The sequence below is a fragment of the Mauremys reevesii genome, linkage group 3, assembly GCF_016161935.1.
Source record: "Mauremys reevesii isolate NIE-2019 linkage group 3, ASM1616193v1, whole genome shotgun sequence".
Lineage (NCBI taxonomy): Eukaryota > Metazoa > Chordata > Testudines > Geoemydidae > Mauremys > Mauremys reevesii.
This window is the reverse complement of record NC_052625.1, coordinates 84729898-84746548: the sequence shown is the minus strand read 5'-3', so window position 1 is coordinate 84746548 and position 16651 is coordinate 84729898. Positions and strand designations below refer to the sequence as shown.

Below are 16651 nucleotides of genomic sequence, written 5' to 3'. Positions count from 1 at the left end.
TCAAAACCCTGGCTTTAGCAGGCCATTGATTTCACAAAACAAATTGGGTCAGTTTCTTGTTTTGATCCATCTATCTTTTACATCTTAGGTGGGCTGCAGATGGTGCAGTATGACTACAAGCCATCGTCATCTCCTGCATGCTCAGCAGAAGATGCTACATTACGATTGCTAGGCATCATCATCTCCTGGCTGCTCACCAGAAGACGGTGCAGTACGATTGCTAGCCATCGTCATCTCCTGGGTGCTCGGCAGAAGATGGGAATGACCTGGCTGAGTCACTCCCATGTCTGCCCAGGCGCCCCTTACAGATCTCACCGAGGTCGGCTAAAAGAGCACCCAGGAATATGACGATGATGGCTACCAATCGTAATGCACCATCTGCTGCCAAAAAGCAATGGGCTGCTGCTGTGTAGCAATGCAGTCCCACATCTGCCAGCACCGTGGAGTCGTACCATGATGGTGAGCCGAGCGGGCTCCATGATTGCTGTGGTATGGTGTCTGCTCAGGTAACCCAGGAAAAAAGGCACAAAACGATTGTCTGCCGTTGCTTTCACGGAGGGAGAGGGGGAGGCCTGACGACATGAACCCAGAACCACCTGCGATAGTGTTTTTGCCCCATCAGGCATTGGGATCTCAACCCAGAATTCCAATGGGCAGTGGAGACTGCGGGAACTGTGGGATAGCTACTCACAGCTACCCACAGTGCAGTGCTCTGGAAGTCGACTCTAGCCTCGGTACTGTGGACGCAGTCTGCCGACTTAATGCACTTAGAGCATTTTGTGTGGGGATATGCAAAATCGACTGTATAAAAACGATTTCTAAAAAACCGACTGCTATAAATTCGACCTAATTTCATAGTGTAGCCATACCCTTAGATCCAGTGTCATTGGAGATTCCTGCATGAACTGAGGGCAGTATATACCCTTACATACCAAAGACTAGCCTGTTACATTGAAAACACTTTTAGCACAGAAATATTATATTCACTGATTAATGCATGTTCTCCCAAAATTAGAAGTACACCAGATACACATAATGCATGCACTTACCAATTAGTGCAAGAAAAATGAAAAGAAATAACATCTTCATTCCAGCCCCAATTCAGTGAGATACATAACTATATGCCTAACTTGAAGCATCTGAGTAGTTCAATTAACTTCAATGGGCCTATTCACATGCTTAAAATTAGGCATGTGCTTAAGTACCTTGTTCAGTTAGGGCCTCAGTTGCTGCTGCTGTCTATATAGTGATATACTGAACACTTTCAAATGACAAACAGGGGACTATTTAGGGGAAAGTCAGATTATCTGGGCACTCTGCAAGATGGCAAGAGTCAGAAATGGGAGCCTTCAATAAGAGTTAGTGTTATCTAGATTATGTGTTTCTATGCTAAACCTGCTTGTTCAAATCTGCACGGATTTAGGAAAGCTTTCTGTTCAGCACCCATGCAAAGGCCTCAGGGTTTTTTTAAATACAAATAATTAAGTTTAACCATTTTCTAAGTGATAAATGTTATTGTCTGTTCAGTGGAATTTTCAATCTAGAATAAAATAAATAAACAAACCATTATAATATTTTATGTATAAATATGTAACCCATGTCAAACACAGTCAGCTCCCCTAAAAGTAAGTGAAGGCTGCTCAGTGGATTGGGAAAGTAAAATTTTTGTTAATTTTACTTAACACACATATAATCATCCAACAATGAAGAAAAAATACAGGATTGACTAAATTAAACCCCATTTGCGGAATATGTATTTATTTATTTACTTATTTTGGCAATCAGTTTAATTTCCAGTGAGAGAATTTGGATTAGATCTTCCTGTGGAGCCCAAAACTTGCTGTAAATGTAATTCATATTGGATGTAGTTATAGAAATAGGGTTTGCATCCCAGTTAAGATTGTGTCATTGTTTCCATTATAAACTCGCCCCCCCCTTGCAGGTTTTTTCTCTCCATGATACATTATGGCAAAATTAGCCAGCTGTATTAAAGGTGATAGTTTTTTCCCTTCCTCTTATACTGCAGGCATCAAACACCGTTTTATTGGAGACAGGATGGTGGATTAGATGGGGTGGCAATCTGTTCCAGTCTGAGTAATTCCTCTGTTAAGTATACAGTTGATCCTACATTAAGAATTTCCTTGCATACTTCAAATTCTCATTGATTTCAGTAGTATTTTGGTTGCACAAGGAATGAAAAATAAGGCCCTATGTTTCTAATTTTCAAAAAATTATGAGATTTTGGTCCCCAATCCTGTAAATATGCACATGCTTTCCTTTACTCACAGGAGTAGCTCCATTGAACCCAGTGGGTGAGATTCTATGCTGCGCCTTTAGGGATATGCCTACACTGCATTGTAAACCAGGGTTGGTGGGACCCAGGCTTGTGGACATGGTGTTTCCAAGCCTGTGCTTGAGCATCCACACTGCATTGTAAACCTAGGTTAACAATTGCTAGACCTGAGTCTTATAGCCATGCTTACGCATCCATATTGCACTACACCGACCTTCTGGCTCAGGTCTGCAGTTTGAGCTGTATCCACACTGAAAAATGGCAGGACTGGGGCTGTGACCCAGACCCCTACCAGAGTCTCAGGACCTGGGTCCTCAGTGCTTGCTGACCCCAGTCAGACTGATCTGTGTGTGGATGAGAGGGGGACTTGGGCTCAAACCTTAGTCAGAGCCTGGGCCTAATGTGCAGTGTAGGCATATCCTAAGAGGCTCGCTACTGTTCTTGAGACCTGGGGAAATAGAGGCTAATGTGGCTTTAAGCCATTTGTGCTCTCCCACTGTGGGCTGCTCCAGGGGCTGGAGTGGTCACTGGGGTAATTTAGACAGCACTGGTGGGCTAAGTTATGGCAGCTTACCTGGACTGCCCTATGGAGTCCAGCACTGCCTGGAATCTCTGCAGCACTGTGTGCTGCTGCCCACTCCCAGCCTGCCCCTCTTGCTCCCCATCACGCTTGCAAAGGGGTGCTCAAAGGACAGTCTGCTGCTGTCTTTCTCAGTTCCTGTGCCGGGAGAATTCTCCCCCAGCTAGAACCAGAGCTTTTAGGCAGCCTTTATGCTGCTCCAGCCCATTTACCTCATGTACAGGGGCCAGAGTAGAGATAAGAATCACACTCAATGACACAACTTGCTTGATTTAAAATTACACGTGTGCATAAACTGTTTGCAGTATTGGGGTTTCTGTTGTCCGAATCTGGGCAGATAAGGCCTCAACATTTTACAGGGGCTAGAACCAAATTATCGTTCACTCACACCACATATTGAACTCCAACTTGGGCCTGTCTATTACTATTGGATTGGTTCCCATTCCATACATGAGACAGGAGCTAGACTGAGTTCAGTGGGAAACCACTCCTGAACCAGCAGCTGATTCAGGCCTTTAGCGTTGAGAGAATTTTTCATTAAATGTTTTCAAAGAGTTGTTAACTGAAAACAGATTCTTTTAAAAAATGTTTCTGTTTGTAGAGCTGGAAACCCAAATACAATAGCATTGTGAGGGTGCAATATTTGTTTAAAAATCCTACTTGGAATTATATGATGCTTTTCATCTTCCAGTGCCTCACAGACAGTGACTTGATACTGATCTCAGACTCTTCTACACCAGTAGGACACCATTCACGTCAGTAGAGTTACTCCTGATTTACACAGGGTGTAACAATGATTAGAACCAGGCCTATGAAGTACAGTCAAACCCCGCCATAACGCACCCTGCCATAACACGAAATCACATATAACGCAATCGCAGGTTGGCTCCCCTTTAAGGTACAGTATAATACAGAATGATACTGTACCAATGGTCCCCAACACCATGGCAGGGGAGAGAAGCCGCGGTCCCGCGCCTGCCGGGGACAGAGAGCACCGGCGCCCACAGCCCCGGAGTTCTCTGTCCCCGGCAGGCGGGGAGCCGCGGCTCCTCTTGAAGCCAGAGGGAAGCTGCGGCCCCACGCCTGCTGGGGACAGAGAGCACCGGCGCCTGCAGCCCTGGAGTTCTCTGTCCCCAGGAGGCGGGGGGCCACAGCTCCTCTCCCCTGCTGGGCACTAGGCACCAGGGGCACTAGGCGGTACACCTCAATGCACCGCTTTGGGAACGACCTGACTGATTTGAAACCCCGCTATACCGCGACCCCGCATTTAGCGCAATGGGATTTTTTTGGACCCCAAAGGTCGCGTTATAGCAGGGTTTCACTGTAATTACTCCTCAGAATGCACCTGCAAGGTAATTACCATAGTATTTTAACCTAAGTTCACAGTCCAAGATAGATGAGTGTTTAAATCCAAAATCACCCTCTTGTAGCTCAAGCAAAAGGATGATTTTGGGGGTAAAGACACTGTACTGAGGGGGCCAGGAGACCTCAGCTCTGCCACAAACTTCCTGTGTGACCTTTGGCAAATCATTTGACTTCTCTGTGCCTCAATTCCCCTTCTGTAAATGGGGCTAAAATACATCCTTGCTCCCACTCTTTGTCTATCTCAAGTATTGCCCTTCTGTGGCAAGGATTGTCTCTCACTATGTGTGTACACAGCGCATTGCACTACAGGACCCGCTTTTTGGCTGAGGCCTCTAGACTTTACCATAAGAACACTTTAAAATTGAATAATAATATGACTTTAATGAAGTTGCACTTGGGATGAGTTTAGCCCATCTGTTTTGATAATCTAATGTGTCATTAGTAATACAGATATGATATTTTGATATAAAAGGACAGGCAAGATAAAAAATTATATTTCCTCACTTTTATAAGTTTGTATCACATCCCCAGCTTTAACTGAATCACAGTTCTTCCATGTGCTATAGTAAATCTTGATAAATCAATAAAGCAGAATAATTTACAAGGATGTATCTGGAATAATATTTTGACTGTTTCAGCTGCTTAACTTGATAAGAGAGCTTTCTACCAGGTTTGCTTTGGGGTTTAGAGAGGCACTGTAATTCCATGCCACTAACCTTCAAATGCTTCCTATAGCTAAATAATCCAAGAAACAGTACACGTCAAACTTGAGTTTTCTATTCCATTCAAGTTGATCGCTGTAAAGTCTAGGAGTATTAAATTGACTGCAAATATGAAGGCTTTAGAAGGCAGAGATGTTCAGGAACAGGGTGGCGGACAAGTTGTTTGGAGGATTTATCTCTCTCTGGCATGTTTTTATGATAATTCAAATATTAGAGATAGAGTTATAAATTATCAGTATTGTAGTAGAGACCTTATGTGCTGGAATTCATATCACTTTTCCTTTTAGACATTTAAACCACATGTTGTGCTAAAAAAATGAAGACAGAATTCCACCAAAGGAGTGATTTATTTTCAGTTTAAAACACTGGCTACATTAAAACCACATGTAAGTAAGTACTGTATAACCAAACCAAGTTCATAATAAGGCTTAAAGCACTGAAGGTAGATTAAATACTTTTGGTTTTTAACTTTGGCAGAGCATGGACTAACAAGATCTACCTAAGCTACATACAGGGTCAGCTCCAGGGTTTTTGCTGCCCCAAGCAGTGCAAAAAAAAAAAAAAAAAAAAAGCCGCGATCGTGATCTGCAGCTCTACCGCCGCCGCTTCATAATTCAGCGGCTGGTCCTTCCCTCCGAGAGGGCGTGAGGGATCCGCCGCCGAATTGCCGCCGAAGACCCAGACGTGCCGCCCCTCACCGTTGGCCACCCCAAGCACCTGCTTGCTGGGTTGGTGCCTGGAGCCAGCCCTGGCTACCCAGTACATTAACCAGAATGGAGGTGCAAGTTCCCTTGGTGAAAATCTAACATTATTAAAGTACATATATAAAACAATTTAGCCTCTTGTTAACTAACTTTTCCTATGTATCTGTGGAAGGTTTCTGTCCATTTGCTAGGTGACATATTGGGTTTCTGCAGATGCCCCTTCTGAAACATCATAACAATTCAATGTTTAATCTTAATACTTTACTTTTTACAAAGTCAGAATGATTTTCACTTCTAATAACTTTACAAACTTGATTAATCCTCCCAACACTCCTATGAGATAAGTATTATAATTTCCACTTTACAGTGAGGTAAACTAATACATAACAGTTAAGTGACTTATGAGAGCAAAGCTTAGGACTAAGGGACGCCTAATTTCTAGGCCTGCTCTCAGATGATAACTACTATTACTTTACACTTATTTCGCACTTTCCAGGCCAGATTCTCTAGTCCTTTTATGGCCGTTTTGTGCTACTATCATAGAATCGTAGGACTGGAAGGGACCTTGAGAGGTCATCTAGTCCAGTCCCCTGCACTCAAGGCAGAACTAAGTGTTATTTAGACCATTCCTGACAGGTGTTTGTCCAATCTGCTCTTAAAAATCTCCAATGATGGAGATTCCACAACTTCCCTAGGCTATTTATTCCTGTGCTTAACCACCCTGACAGAAAGTTTTTCCCAGCACAGAGCTTCCCTAAACCTGGTGGATGTTGGCCAGTGAAGACTTTGTCCTGTATTCAGGAATTCTGTTGTTCCATAGAGCCTGTATAGTGGCTCTAACACCATTCCCTGACCCCCAGCCTCTGGCACAGCGGGTGGGTCAAGGGAAAAAGGGGCATGGCTGGGGCATCCAAGTTTGCCAGAATTAAAGTAAGTGTCATTTTTCTCAAATCCCATAAACCACAGCTGATTTATTAGCTACATTTTTAGCATCATAGAAATTAGAGATAGAAAAGATTTATTAATTATTATATTCACTCCTTGCAAGTGAAATAATTAGTCCACATATTGCACAGTAGATTATTATTATTTATTTGTATTACAAAAGCACCTAGAGATGCCACTAAGAGTAAGGCCCAGTTGTGATAAGCAATATAGCAATGTGCAAACACAGTGTGTGAGAGAATCCCTGCTCCAAACAGCTAGCAGTCTGAATAGACCTAATGGTAGCTGTACTGCTGGTAGATATACTACACCTGATAGAAAATAGATACATTGGTAAGATGTATACACAGGATCGAACCAAAGAGAAGCAGTGAGGATATAACTTTTTGGATTTTCTTTCATTTTTTTCCTATTTCTAAACACTCAGGTAACAATACACCATCCAGGATGAAAGGATCCATTTCTTTATTTGGGTCTCTGAACCTTCTTCCTTGTTTATACTTTGGGCTATCACCTATACTCTCTTTAATGTTGCATCATTAATCTTGTTTGTTTTCTCCCTTGCCTTAGATGTTTCCAGGTGTGTGGCAGAGAGGAAATACACCCAGGAACAAGCCCGCAAAGAGCTTCAACAAGTTTTCATTCCCGAGTGCAATGATGATGGCACATACAGCCAGGTTGAAAAGTTTTGGCTCAGTATTTGTATGCCTTGCTGTTCAGCATGCTTGGGGGGGTTGTGATGCAGCGAGGGAATTACATTAACACTGATGTTTAGAAGTGGGAGGATAGTAGGGTGACCAGACAGCAAATGTGAAAAATCGGGACTGGGGTGGGGGGTAATAGGTGCCTATATAAGAAAAAGACCCCAAAATCGGGACTGTCTCTATAAAATCGGGCCATCTGGTCACCCTAGAGGATAGTTCATTTTTGTACCAATTTAATCCTTGGCCTCTCTTCAGCAATGATCAACAAAATAGCTGAATGTGATGTTGGTTATTGTGATGTGCACCCCATTCCACTAGGGTGAGACAACCAAATAATTTCTCATAGCTCTCTGACAAGTCATCAGCTGATAAAATGTGTATGATTTCTGTCCTGTTCCTGATCCAAACCAGTAATCTTGTGGTAAAAGAGTCCATATCCTATCGCCAATGCCATGAGTAAGACAGCAATCTTCCCTAACCCCTGCTGAATCTCTGTTCAGGCCTCATGGACTGAGTTACTCAGGCAAAGATTTAGAATCCAAGACGGTGCAATTTGAAACCTTTATCACAGTCAGATACATACTAAGCAGGATTGTCTTCTGTTACCATGATAACAAGTTTAAAAGGTAGGGTCATGTAGAAAGTTACTGTAGTCATTTTTAAGTGTAGCTAATAGTTCACATTTACTATTTATAAATTTCAGTATGGTAGAGAAAGTGACATTAGACTCCAGGGGAGATGTTAAAGATGTTGGGATTTATAAAGCAATTCATTTAAAGTAGGCATTCCAGTAGTTTGCTCTCTGAGAGCTTGGCGCACGAATAATGCTGGAAAAAGTGCTGTATCCTGTTGTTACTGTGTGAGAGATGATATGTTGTCTATCTGGAAAAAAGCTAGAGAGGGCTTACTTCAGGAATAGAGACAGTCAATCCACGTGTCCCCTAGGGAGCTTTTCATAATGCCTGTATCTTATTCTTTCAGTATAGGACATAAAACAAGCAAACACACATTAATAGCTTTCTCTTCAGTTCTCCACTGCAGCACCTACTGTAGAGTGCTTGAGGGAAGCTCTGCTTTTATGCTTTAAGGATATTCATCAGACTTGAATTATGGTCTATTAATGGATTATCTTACTAGAAACAGAAAAAGGCATTTGATATCTTTAAAAATATATTCGACTGGAGGACTCCATTGTACTCAAGAGACATATATAAATATATACTCTATGTGCCATGAACATTTCAATATGGTCAACACGTGTCTCAGAGATTTCCCTCACTTGATGTCATTTCCTGACAGGTTCAGTGTCATAGTTACACAGGATACTGTTGGTGTGTCACTCCCAATGGACGTCCAATCAGCGGTACAGCTGTAGCACATAAAACTCCACGGTGTCCAGGTAAGTAATGATTTAGTTTATCAGTGACATTCGTCTATTTTATCTCCCTGTCTCAGTTTTTAGGATTTTGTACAGTGCTCATTGACATGATATCTATGTGCCAATATATGGTGCCATGCAACAGCATTGCTGAAATGATTATTCTTATATCTTATAATTTTCTGGTAAACTCACTGCAAACATACCATCGAGTTTTACTTTTTAAACATTTTAAGTATTAAGAATAATTAAAAAAGACAAACAAACACTGTTCAAGGTTTGGTACAGTGAAAAAAAATTCTCACCAGTAGCCAAACCTGGAGGGTTGGGGGGGGGGGGGGTAGGGGTAACAAACCACCACACACCCTTTTCAATAAAGATGAAAAATAGCATTAACATCAACATTAAACCACTGTTTGCAGAAAATGAACAACAAATAAAAAACTGTCATTCCCACAAGCTTTTGCCTTAAACCAGTGCACACGAAAAATTAACCAGTTTTTAGAGACTGCCTTTTAGCCTCATTTCAAACATGTCAAAATGTATGATAAATCAGAATCATACAAGCAACTGTAGCAAGTACTCTTCTAGATGTTTTAGGTCAATACAACTGCTCCCTTTCTACAGAGAGAGCACTAACGATATTGCAGCTTTGTGAACTGCAGCAGCAGTACCCCCTGCTCTTTAAACTTCTGGTAGTGGTGGGATTAATTGACACCTTGGCTCCCTGGAAGATTGGCGGAGTTGAAGAAACTGGGGCTCCCTTACCTGTAGTTAAGCAATACTTTCAGAGTAGAAACCTTTATTATTATAATAATAATTACAAGAAGGGAGACGACCAGAGAAGAAATGAATATGTAAAAACAAAAGAACATCAAAATTTCAGGCTGCTTTTAAGCCCCGTGTGACTTAAATGGTGTGGAGAACCTTGCAAATGTCCTGTCCTACAGTAGATTTTACACCAGGATCCATAAAGTTCAGTTTAGTCCAGTGATCTAGTCTAATCTAGTATAAATGCTGAAGAGTCACTTTGGAGTCAGAGTTGCCAAGAGCCACATTAAATGCTCACAAGTTTTAAGATTCAATAATATGCACAGAAGTGTATTTTAATGTAATGATTGATACAAACTCTGACCCTGATTCAGGACTATATTTAAATACTTAAGTGTTATCCTAAATAGGGATGGACTTAAGTGGTGCTTAAGTGCTTTACTTAATTGGAGCCTTCATCAGGAGTTTTGCAATATCAGTGATCATGAAACCTAGTAGCTCCCTCAATTTCACTAACCTCAACGAAAAAGGATTATACATGTGCTGAAATCTCTCAATAAATAATTGTCTAATAGCTCTGTCACAATGTGTGGCATTAATTTCTGGTCCACAGTTCTGCTGAATTACTGGACAAACAAATTCATGGGATGTTTCATGTTCAAGAAAAAAATGTAGTTGGTTTCAGATGCTTGATTAATCAAGACACAAATTGTTCAGTTTCTTCACTTACACTGATAAAGTGTTTGCTTTGTTCCATCAAAGTCATAATGTGAGCCAGAATATATCCACAAGAAACCCATCTTTCTTCTGTATTCAGGACCAAGGCCCCAATTTTGCAAAGGCTCATGCATGTACTTAGCTTTACACACATCAAGTAGTCCCACTAAAGTCAATGAGTCTACGCACAGTGCATAAAGCTAAGCATGTGTGCAAGTCTTTGCAGGATCAGGGTCCAAATCAGTGCATAGGATCTGATTCTGCACCACTAAAGTTAATGATTGTTTTTCCATTTATATCAGCGGGTGCAGGACTGGGCTTGTAATGTCTCAAATACCTAGGAGAGGATTTTGAAATGCTAGTGATGAAGAACTCAATCTTACTTAAAGAGGACTACACAACCTCTTTGTCTGTCTCTTTGTCTGGGAGACAGTGCCACAAATTTTACAAAAAGTTATGCAGTGAAATAACACAACCCCCCAATGCTAATTTTGCAGAATGACATTCTTGATGAAGCAGAGCTGCAGTTCTAGTCTGTTTTCCAGTCTGTTTCCAGAATCGCCATCTGTCAAGACTGGAGAGATTTTTTCCAGAAGGAACATTGATGTTTTCCATTACATCTACTATTTGCTTTTATCTTTTTCCCCCTTTTCTATCATTATGCACAGGAATGATGCCCAAAATATCATTACTTACACAGAGTTCATACTTGCTTCTGTCTTAATTAGTTCTTTTGGGATATCACAGACTCTCAACCACGCCAAACTGATAAACTGTGCAGTTTCTGGCCTATCCTCAAGAATTCCCTTGCTATTACTTGATATTGCAAGTGCACATCTTACAGCAGTGGAATCTGACAACTGAACGGTCATGTATTCTTCAATTGCCTATGCTTTTCTGGGGACAGAATGTTGTGGTTAGTTACAAGGAGATCTTTGATTATTCCAACATTTACACACACAGCTTCATCACCTTGACTTTCATATGAGTGCTTGTATGGTACCACTGTTACCTGCTATCTCACATGGCTTACTTCATGGAACCTTTGCTAATAGATGTGTTTCTTCTTTATTTAAGGGTATGGATTTATTTGATACATGGATTTACTTGCACATGAATATTCAGCTTCCAAACAAAAATGCTTAATATCATAAAGTACATATCTCTCTTGGTTTGATCTTTTGTGGTGGGATATTAGATGTGGAGTCCTGAACAAAAGAACACTTTTTTCTCCATTCCTTAGGAAAGGTCTTGCATTCCTATTCATATTTATATTTCTTCAAACAGAGCATGAATTTTGAAGTATTTAATGTTTGCTTTTTCACATTGTTATTTTTTTTCCAGCTTCTGTTTATATGTTTAACCAGCTCATAAAATAACAATTATAATCAGGGTAGTCCTTACTCAGGCCTGTAGTATTCTAGATGTGGCCTTTGCCAGTCCTGAACCTTTTCTTCTGTCTTACTTTACTCAAATATATAACACGTATTTCACTTATTTTGGTTCTCCCTGCTGGATCCCCTTGTTTTGTACGTAACAGTAAAGAGGATCATCTTCCAGCCCTCCATTCTTCCTGCCTACATCTTTGCTCTTGTTTCTTATTACATCCCTTTCCCCCCCTCACTCCATGAATGAGTTCAGCCTCACTGATCCTTTCATTTCCTTCTCCCACACTCCTCTTCTGCATTCTTCAGTGAGTGTCACCAGTTAAATCTGGAACACATTCCCTATCCCAGTGATCCAGGGTTCACCCTCCACATTAAAACCCTCCCTGAAAACTTACTGTACTTCTTCCCGAAGGCCGAAAACTCTAACCAACACCTAATGATACTGCCATCCCCACTCCTCTCTGTAGCTAGTAACATTAGTTATGCTCTCACCATCTGAGTCTCCCCATGGGCTCTTGTCATAACCTTGTATTGATTGTAAATTTCTTGGGCAACTACTATTTCTGTTTTCATTTTTTGTACAGTGCTGACCACACTGTCAATGTAATAACCCCCACCAGTTTACACCTGTGACCTTTGACACTTGAATCCAAAGTAGACCCAAATCCTGTAAGCAGATTCATGCAGAATTCATGCTTGCTCCCATTCAAAATCCTATTGACTTCAGCTCTTTTGACTTCAACAGAGCATGGCGTGGAAGTGGGAGTCTGCCTTTACAGATCAAATAGCATGGTCCTTAGCCTTGGTTAGTATTTCACCCTATTTAGCAGAGATTTTCCAAAACTCCCTTGGCTATGCCAGCTACCATGATGGTAGAGTCTTTTTCTGCACTTATGTTTTATTGAGGCAGCTACTGTTAAGCCCATAGAGTTTATAGTGATTTATCCATGATGCTGGAAAAATTCAGTACCAGAAATTCCTAATAATACCTAAAAAGACCAGTATTCCTAATATGAACAATTAAAACTGTAGCTCTTGAGAACCTAATGGCAGTTTCTGCTCAGCCATTTATTTTCTGTTTTGGAGGCTTTCAAATCTGCATGCCAGATTTGTGATGTCAGATAGTTTTTCTCTGGCAAAATTCCTTGTCTAAACTTCATGTTGAAGTGGCCATCAGTTCAGTATGGTAAACAAGACTTTTGACGCAGTGATTCACTTATTGAAATCCTTATTTTAGATCAACAAAAACATTCTGCAAGATTTTTTATTTAATTTTAATTCTCAGTGAATTTAGCACTTCTGAAGAGAACTGAATTGAGACAACCAACTCATTTCACATAGGTTGCTGAACAGTTATCAAGTGGTGATGATTTTTCATTACTATCAGCCTGGGTAACAAGATTTGAACTGGTGAGAAGTGATAGGTTTTATATTTCGTTGACAAAACAGATTGAGAGGTGACTTGATCACAAAGTATAAATGCCTTCACAGGGAGAAAATACTGGGTACTAAAGGGCTTATTAATCTAGCAAAGAAAGGCCTAACAAGAACCAACGTCTGGACATTAAAGCCAGACAAATCCAGATTAGAAATAAGACACACATTTTTAACAGTGAGGGTGATTAACCACTGGAACAAACTATCAAGGGAAGTGGTAGAATCTCCATCTCTTGTTGTATGTTCACATTGTACTCTTCTTTTGGTGGTTGGTGGAATCCATACTTGCATAGCCCCCTTAGCAAGGGTATGAACAACACTGTAGCCAGGAAGGCACAGCTTAGGTGAATAGAGTAAAAGATGAGACTTAAGGGTGTGGGTATGTATGCAAGTACATACTCTACATTCTCTCTACTCACCCAAGCCATGCCTCCCTGTCTACACTGCTGTTTTTTAGCTGTGTATTGTCCCATTGCCTACCTGCTGCTGAATCCTCCAGAGGAGAAAGACTATGGCAGGTGAGAGGCAGTGGAGAAAGGCATGGGCAGCTACACACTGTGTAACCTTTCCCTACCACAGGAAAAGACTCTGGTAGAGGAAAAAGGCTCTGCCAGCTCCCCACTACTAGAATCCTTCCCCTGACACAGAGAAAGGCTCCAGCAGTGGGGAAAGGCTGAATCAGCGTTGGATGCAGTGTGGACGCAGTCTGCTTTTCATTGCGGCATATAGCTGCACATACACTACACACTACCGTAGATGTAGCCTTGACATCTTCAAACCAAGACCAAGTGCCTTTCTGGGAGATATATCCATACACAAGTTATTAGGCTTAACACAGGAGTTACTGGGTGAAATTTAATGAGCTGTGATCAGATTAGATTATCTACAAGAGATCAGATTAGATGATCTAAAAAATTTCTGGCCTAAAAATCTATGAGCAAACCTCACAGCTGTGTAATCCACTTCATATTGCTTTTTGCAATCACAGTAGCACCACTAGTAATAATTGCTAGAAACTCTAGCTGGGATTTTCAAAGATATCTAAGGGATTCAGGTACCCTACTCCCATTAAAATTGAGTAGGATTTGGACACACAAATCCCAGACTCCAGACTTAAAAAACAAACAAACATTAACATAAATCTTTCTGAAATATGATTAGATTGGCATCACATATGGACTAATTCAGCATCACATTCCATTGCTTCAGAAAGACTGCATTAAGTAGAGCTCTTAATCTTAGGTTTTAAATGAATTTGCGCAGAAATTTGAGGTGGTTATGAAAAAAAGTCAACATTAAAACTGGTCAGAAAAAGTTATTTTACCATTGAAAAATTCAATGAAATTAAAAACAATGATTTTGGCAAAATTTCCACCAAAAATTGACTTTTGGGCAAAAAATCTAAACTTGACAATTTTTGGCTGAAAATCGACAAATATTTGGTTTAAAACTGAACATTGCTATTGGGAAAATGCCATTATGACTATTTACACCAGCTGACAATCTGCCCCTAGGGTTGTTATAATACTTCAAACTAGGCAAAAATCATGTTCTAATCTTGGGGTTTCATTGCTATAAGTTTCCAATTATTCCACTTTCCAAGCTTTTTACTACCGATCTATAATAATCTGTCTTTAGTTTCTGCAGTATGACTTGCTGAAAATGCACAGTTTCTCAGTGTTTTCTGACAGGTAATAATACAATAGATATTTAAGTTGCTAAAACCATCAAATCATAACTTAATTTTAATTGAAATTGTCCTCATTTTGCATAACATTCTAACATAATAATTCCTCATGTTATGATAATGGCTCTTAATGAACTAGTCCATTTCTTGTTTTTAATGTATATTTAATCCGATACTAAGAAAAAGAAATCAGATTAAACCCTCACTTTGTTCTGAAACTATTTTTATAGATGAGCAATAATAAAGCATTTAATAATCTTTAGCAGGTGTTTAATGAATGATGCATTGGCTCAACTAGGGCATGATTCAAAACTCTGAATTAATGGGATTTTTTTTAAAGACTGTCTGTTTAGTTTGGGGATTTAATGCTGTCCATCACCATAGTATCTAAGTACTTTTCATGTAAAATCAGTAACAATAGAAAAGTCTGTAATGGACTTCATGGAGCTTCTGAATCACCTCTCTTTTCATGGTAAAAACTGTACTTGGGGTATGTTTGTTTGCTTGTTGTTCATTTGGGTTCTTTTGGTTAATTTGTTCGTGTTACAGGTTTTTACTTCTATTTTTAATGTTAAAAAACTGGGGGAGGGTCTGTTTATTTGGGTAGATGGAGCTGTCAATACTGTTAGTGTCATTCTTGCTATGGTGTAAAGGCTTTTTCAAAGAGGAAGGCCTTGCAGTGTTTCCTAAAGATGATCAATTATGGATTTCTCTAATGTGCTCTGGAAGTTCGTTCCACAACTGGATCTCCTTGACTAAAATTGTGTTATCCCCAGCTCTCACATGCTTCATATTGGGCTTTTTGAGGCGGAAGTTAGGTTTTACACAGGTCTGCTATTAATTCTTTAGAGGACAGAACCCATTTAGGGCCTCCTTCTGCTTTCGTTAATGTCAATGTTTATCAATGACACCACACTAACCAAGAGGCGGGAGTAACAATTTTGAATTGTTTCATTAATTACTTGCAGTTTAAATTGGGGTGACAGAATTTGCTGTACCAGATCACATACAGTCACTGGGGTACCCTCTCTCTAGCAGCAGTCATTATCTGATGTTTCAGAGGAATCTGGAACTGTCACCCTAATGTGAATGTGGCCTACTATAAAAGGTTATACATGTGTGTGTGAAAAATCCTTCCTGATCCCACTGGCCATCAGTTAACACTCTGGAGCATGAGATTTATCTTTCTCTTAGCCTCCATAGTAACAGATGTTACAATTGGTTATAAAATTTCACAGCCACAGGATCTGATAATATTTTCTTTTACTTATGATTAAGGTTATGGTATGGGTATTTTAACAAGTAACAAGTTCAATAACTGAACAAGTTATTTGCAATATTACATTTAAAAAAAGATTTTAATGTTATTTAGGTTGTTATTAAGGGTGCAAAGTCAAGCACTCAAAAATTAGGAAATGGTAGAATTAAGGTTGCCTGTGCAACTTTAATTTTCCGCCTTGTGTAAGCATTATGACAGTCTGTAATTAGATGATAACATACTATTTTCCCCCAGCACTCATGCCTCATTCAGCTAGTAATGATGCTTAGGGCTGGTCTACACTGGGCGGGGGGATCAATCTAAGATACGCAACTTCAGCTATGTGAATAGCGTAGCTGAAGTCGAAGTATCTTAGATCGATTTACCTCTCGTCCTCACAGCGCGGGATCGATGTCCGCGGCTCCCCCTGTTGACTCCACTACCGCCGTTCGCGCTGGTGGAGTTCCGGAGTCGACGGGAGTGCGTTCGGGGATCGATATATCGTGTCTAGATGAGACGCGATATATCGATTCCCGAGAAATCGATCGCTACCCGCCGATACGGCGGGTAGTCTAGACGTACCCTCTGTTACTATCAGCCTGGGAGAGATTTCAGCCATTAATCTAGGATGAACAATTCATAGATTCATAAATTCTTAGATTTTAAGGCCAGAAAGTTTCCATATCTCATTAGCAATCCAGT

General features: G+C 40.4%; 1 protein-coding gene across 2 annotated transcripts in view; it reads left to right on the top strand.

Moving 5' to 3' along the window:
* The window catches only part of SMOC2 (SPARC related modular calcium binding 2), a 168395-nt gene that overhangs the window by 68838 nt on the left and 82906 nt on the right, over positions 1-16651 (top strand). For both annotated transcript variants that reach the window (XM_039531798.1, XM_039531799.1), the window contains exons 3-4: positions 7180-7286; positions 8613-8712. In XM_039531798.1, the coding sequence (XP_039387732.1) occupies positions 7180-7286; positions 8613-8712 (207 nt within the window). The remainder of the gene's footprint in view (positions 1-7179; positions 7287-8612; positions 8713-16651) is intronic.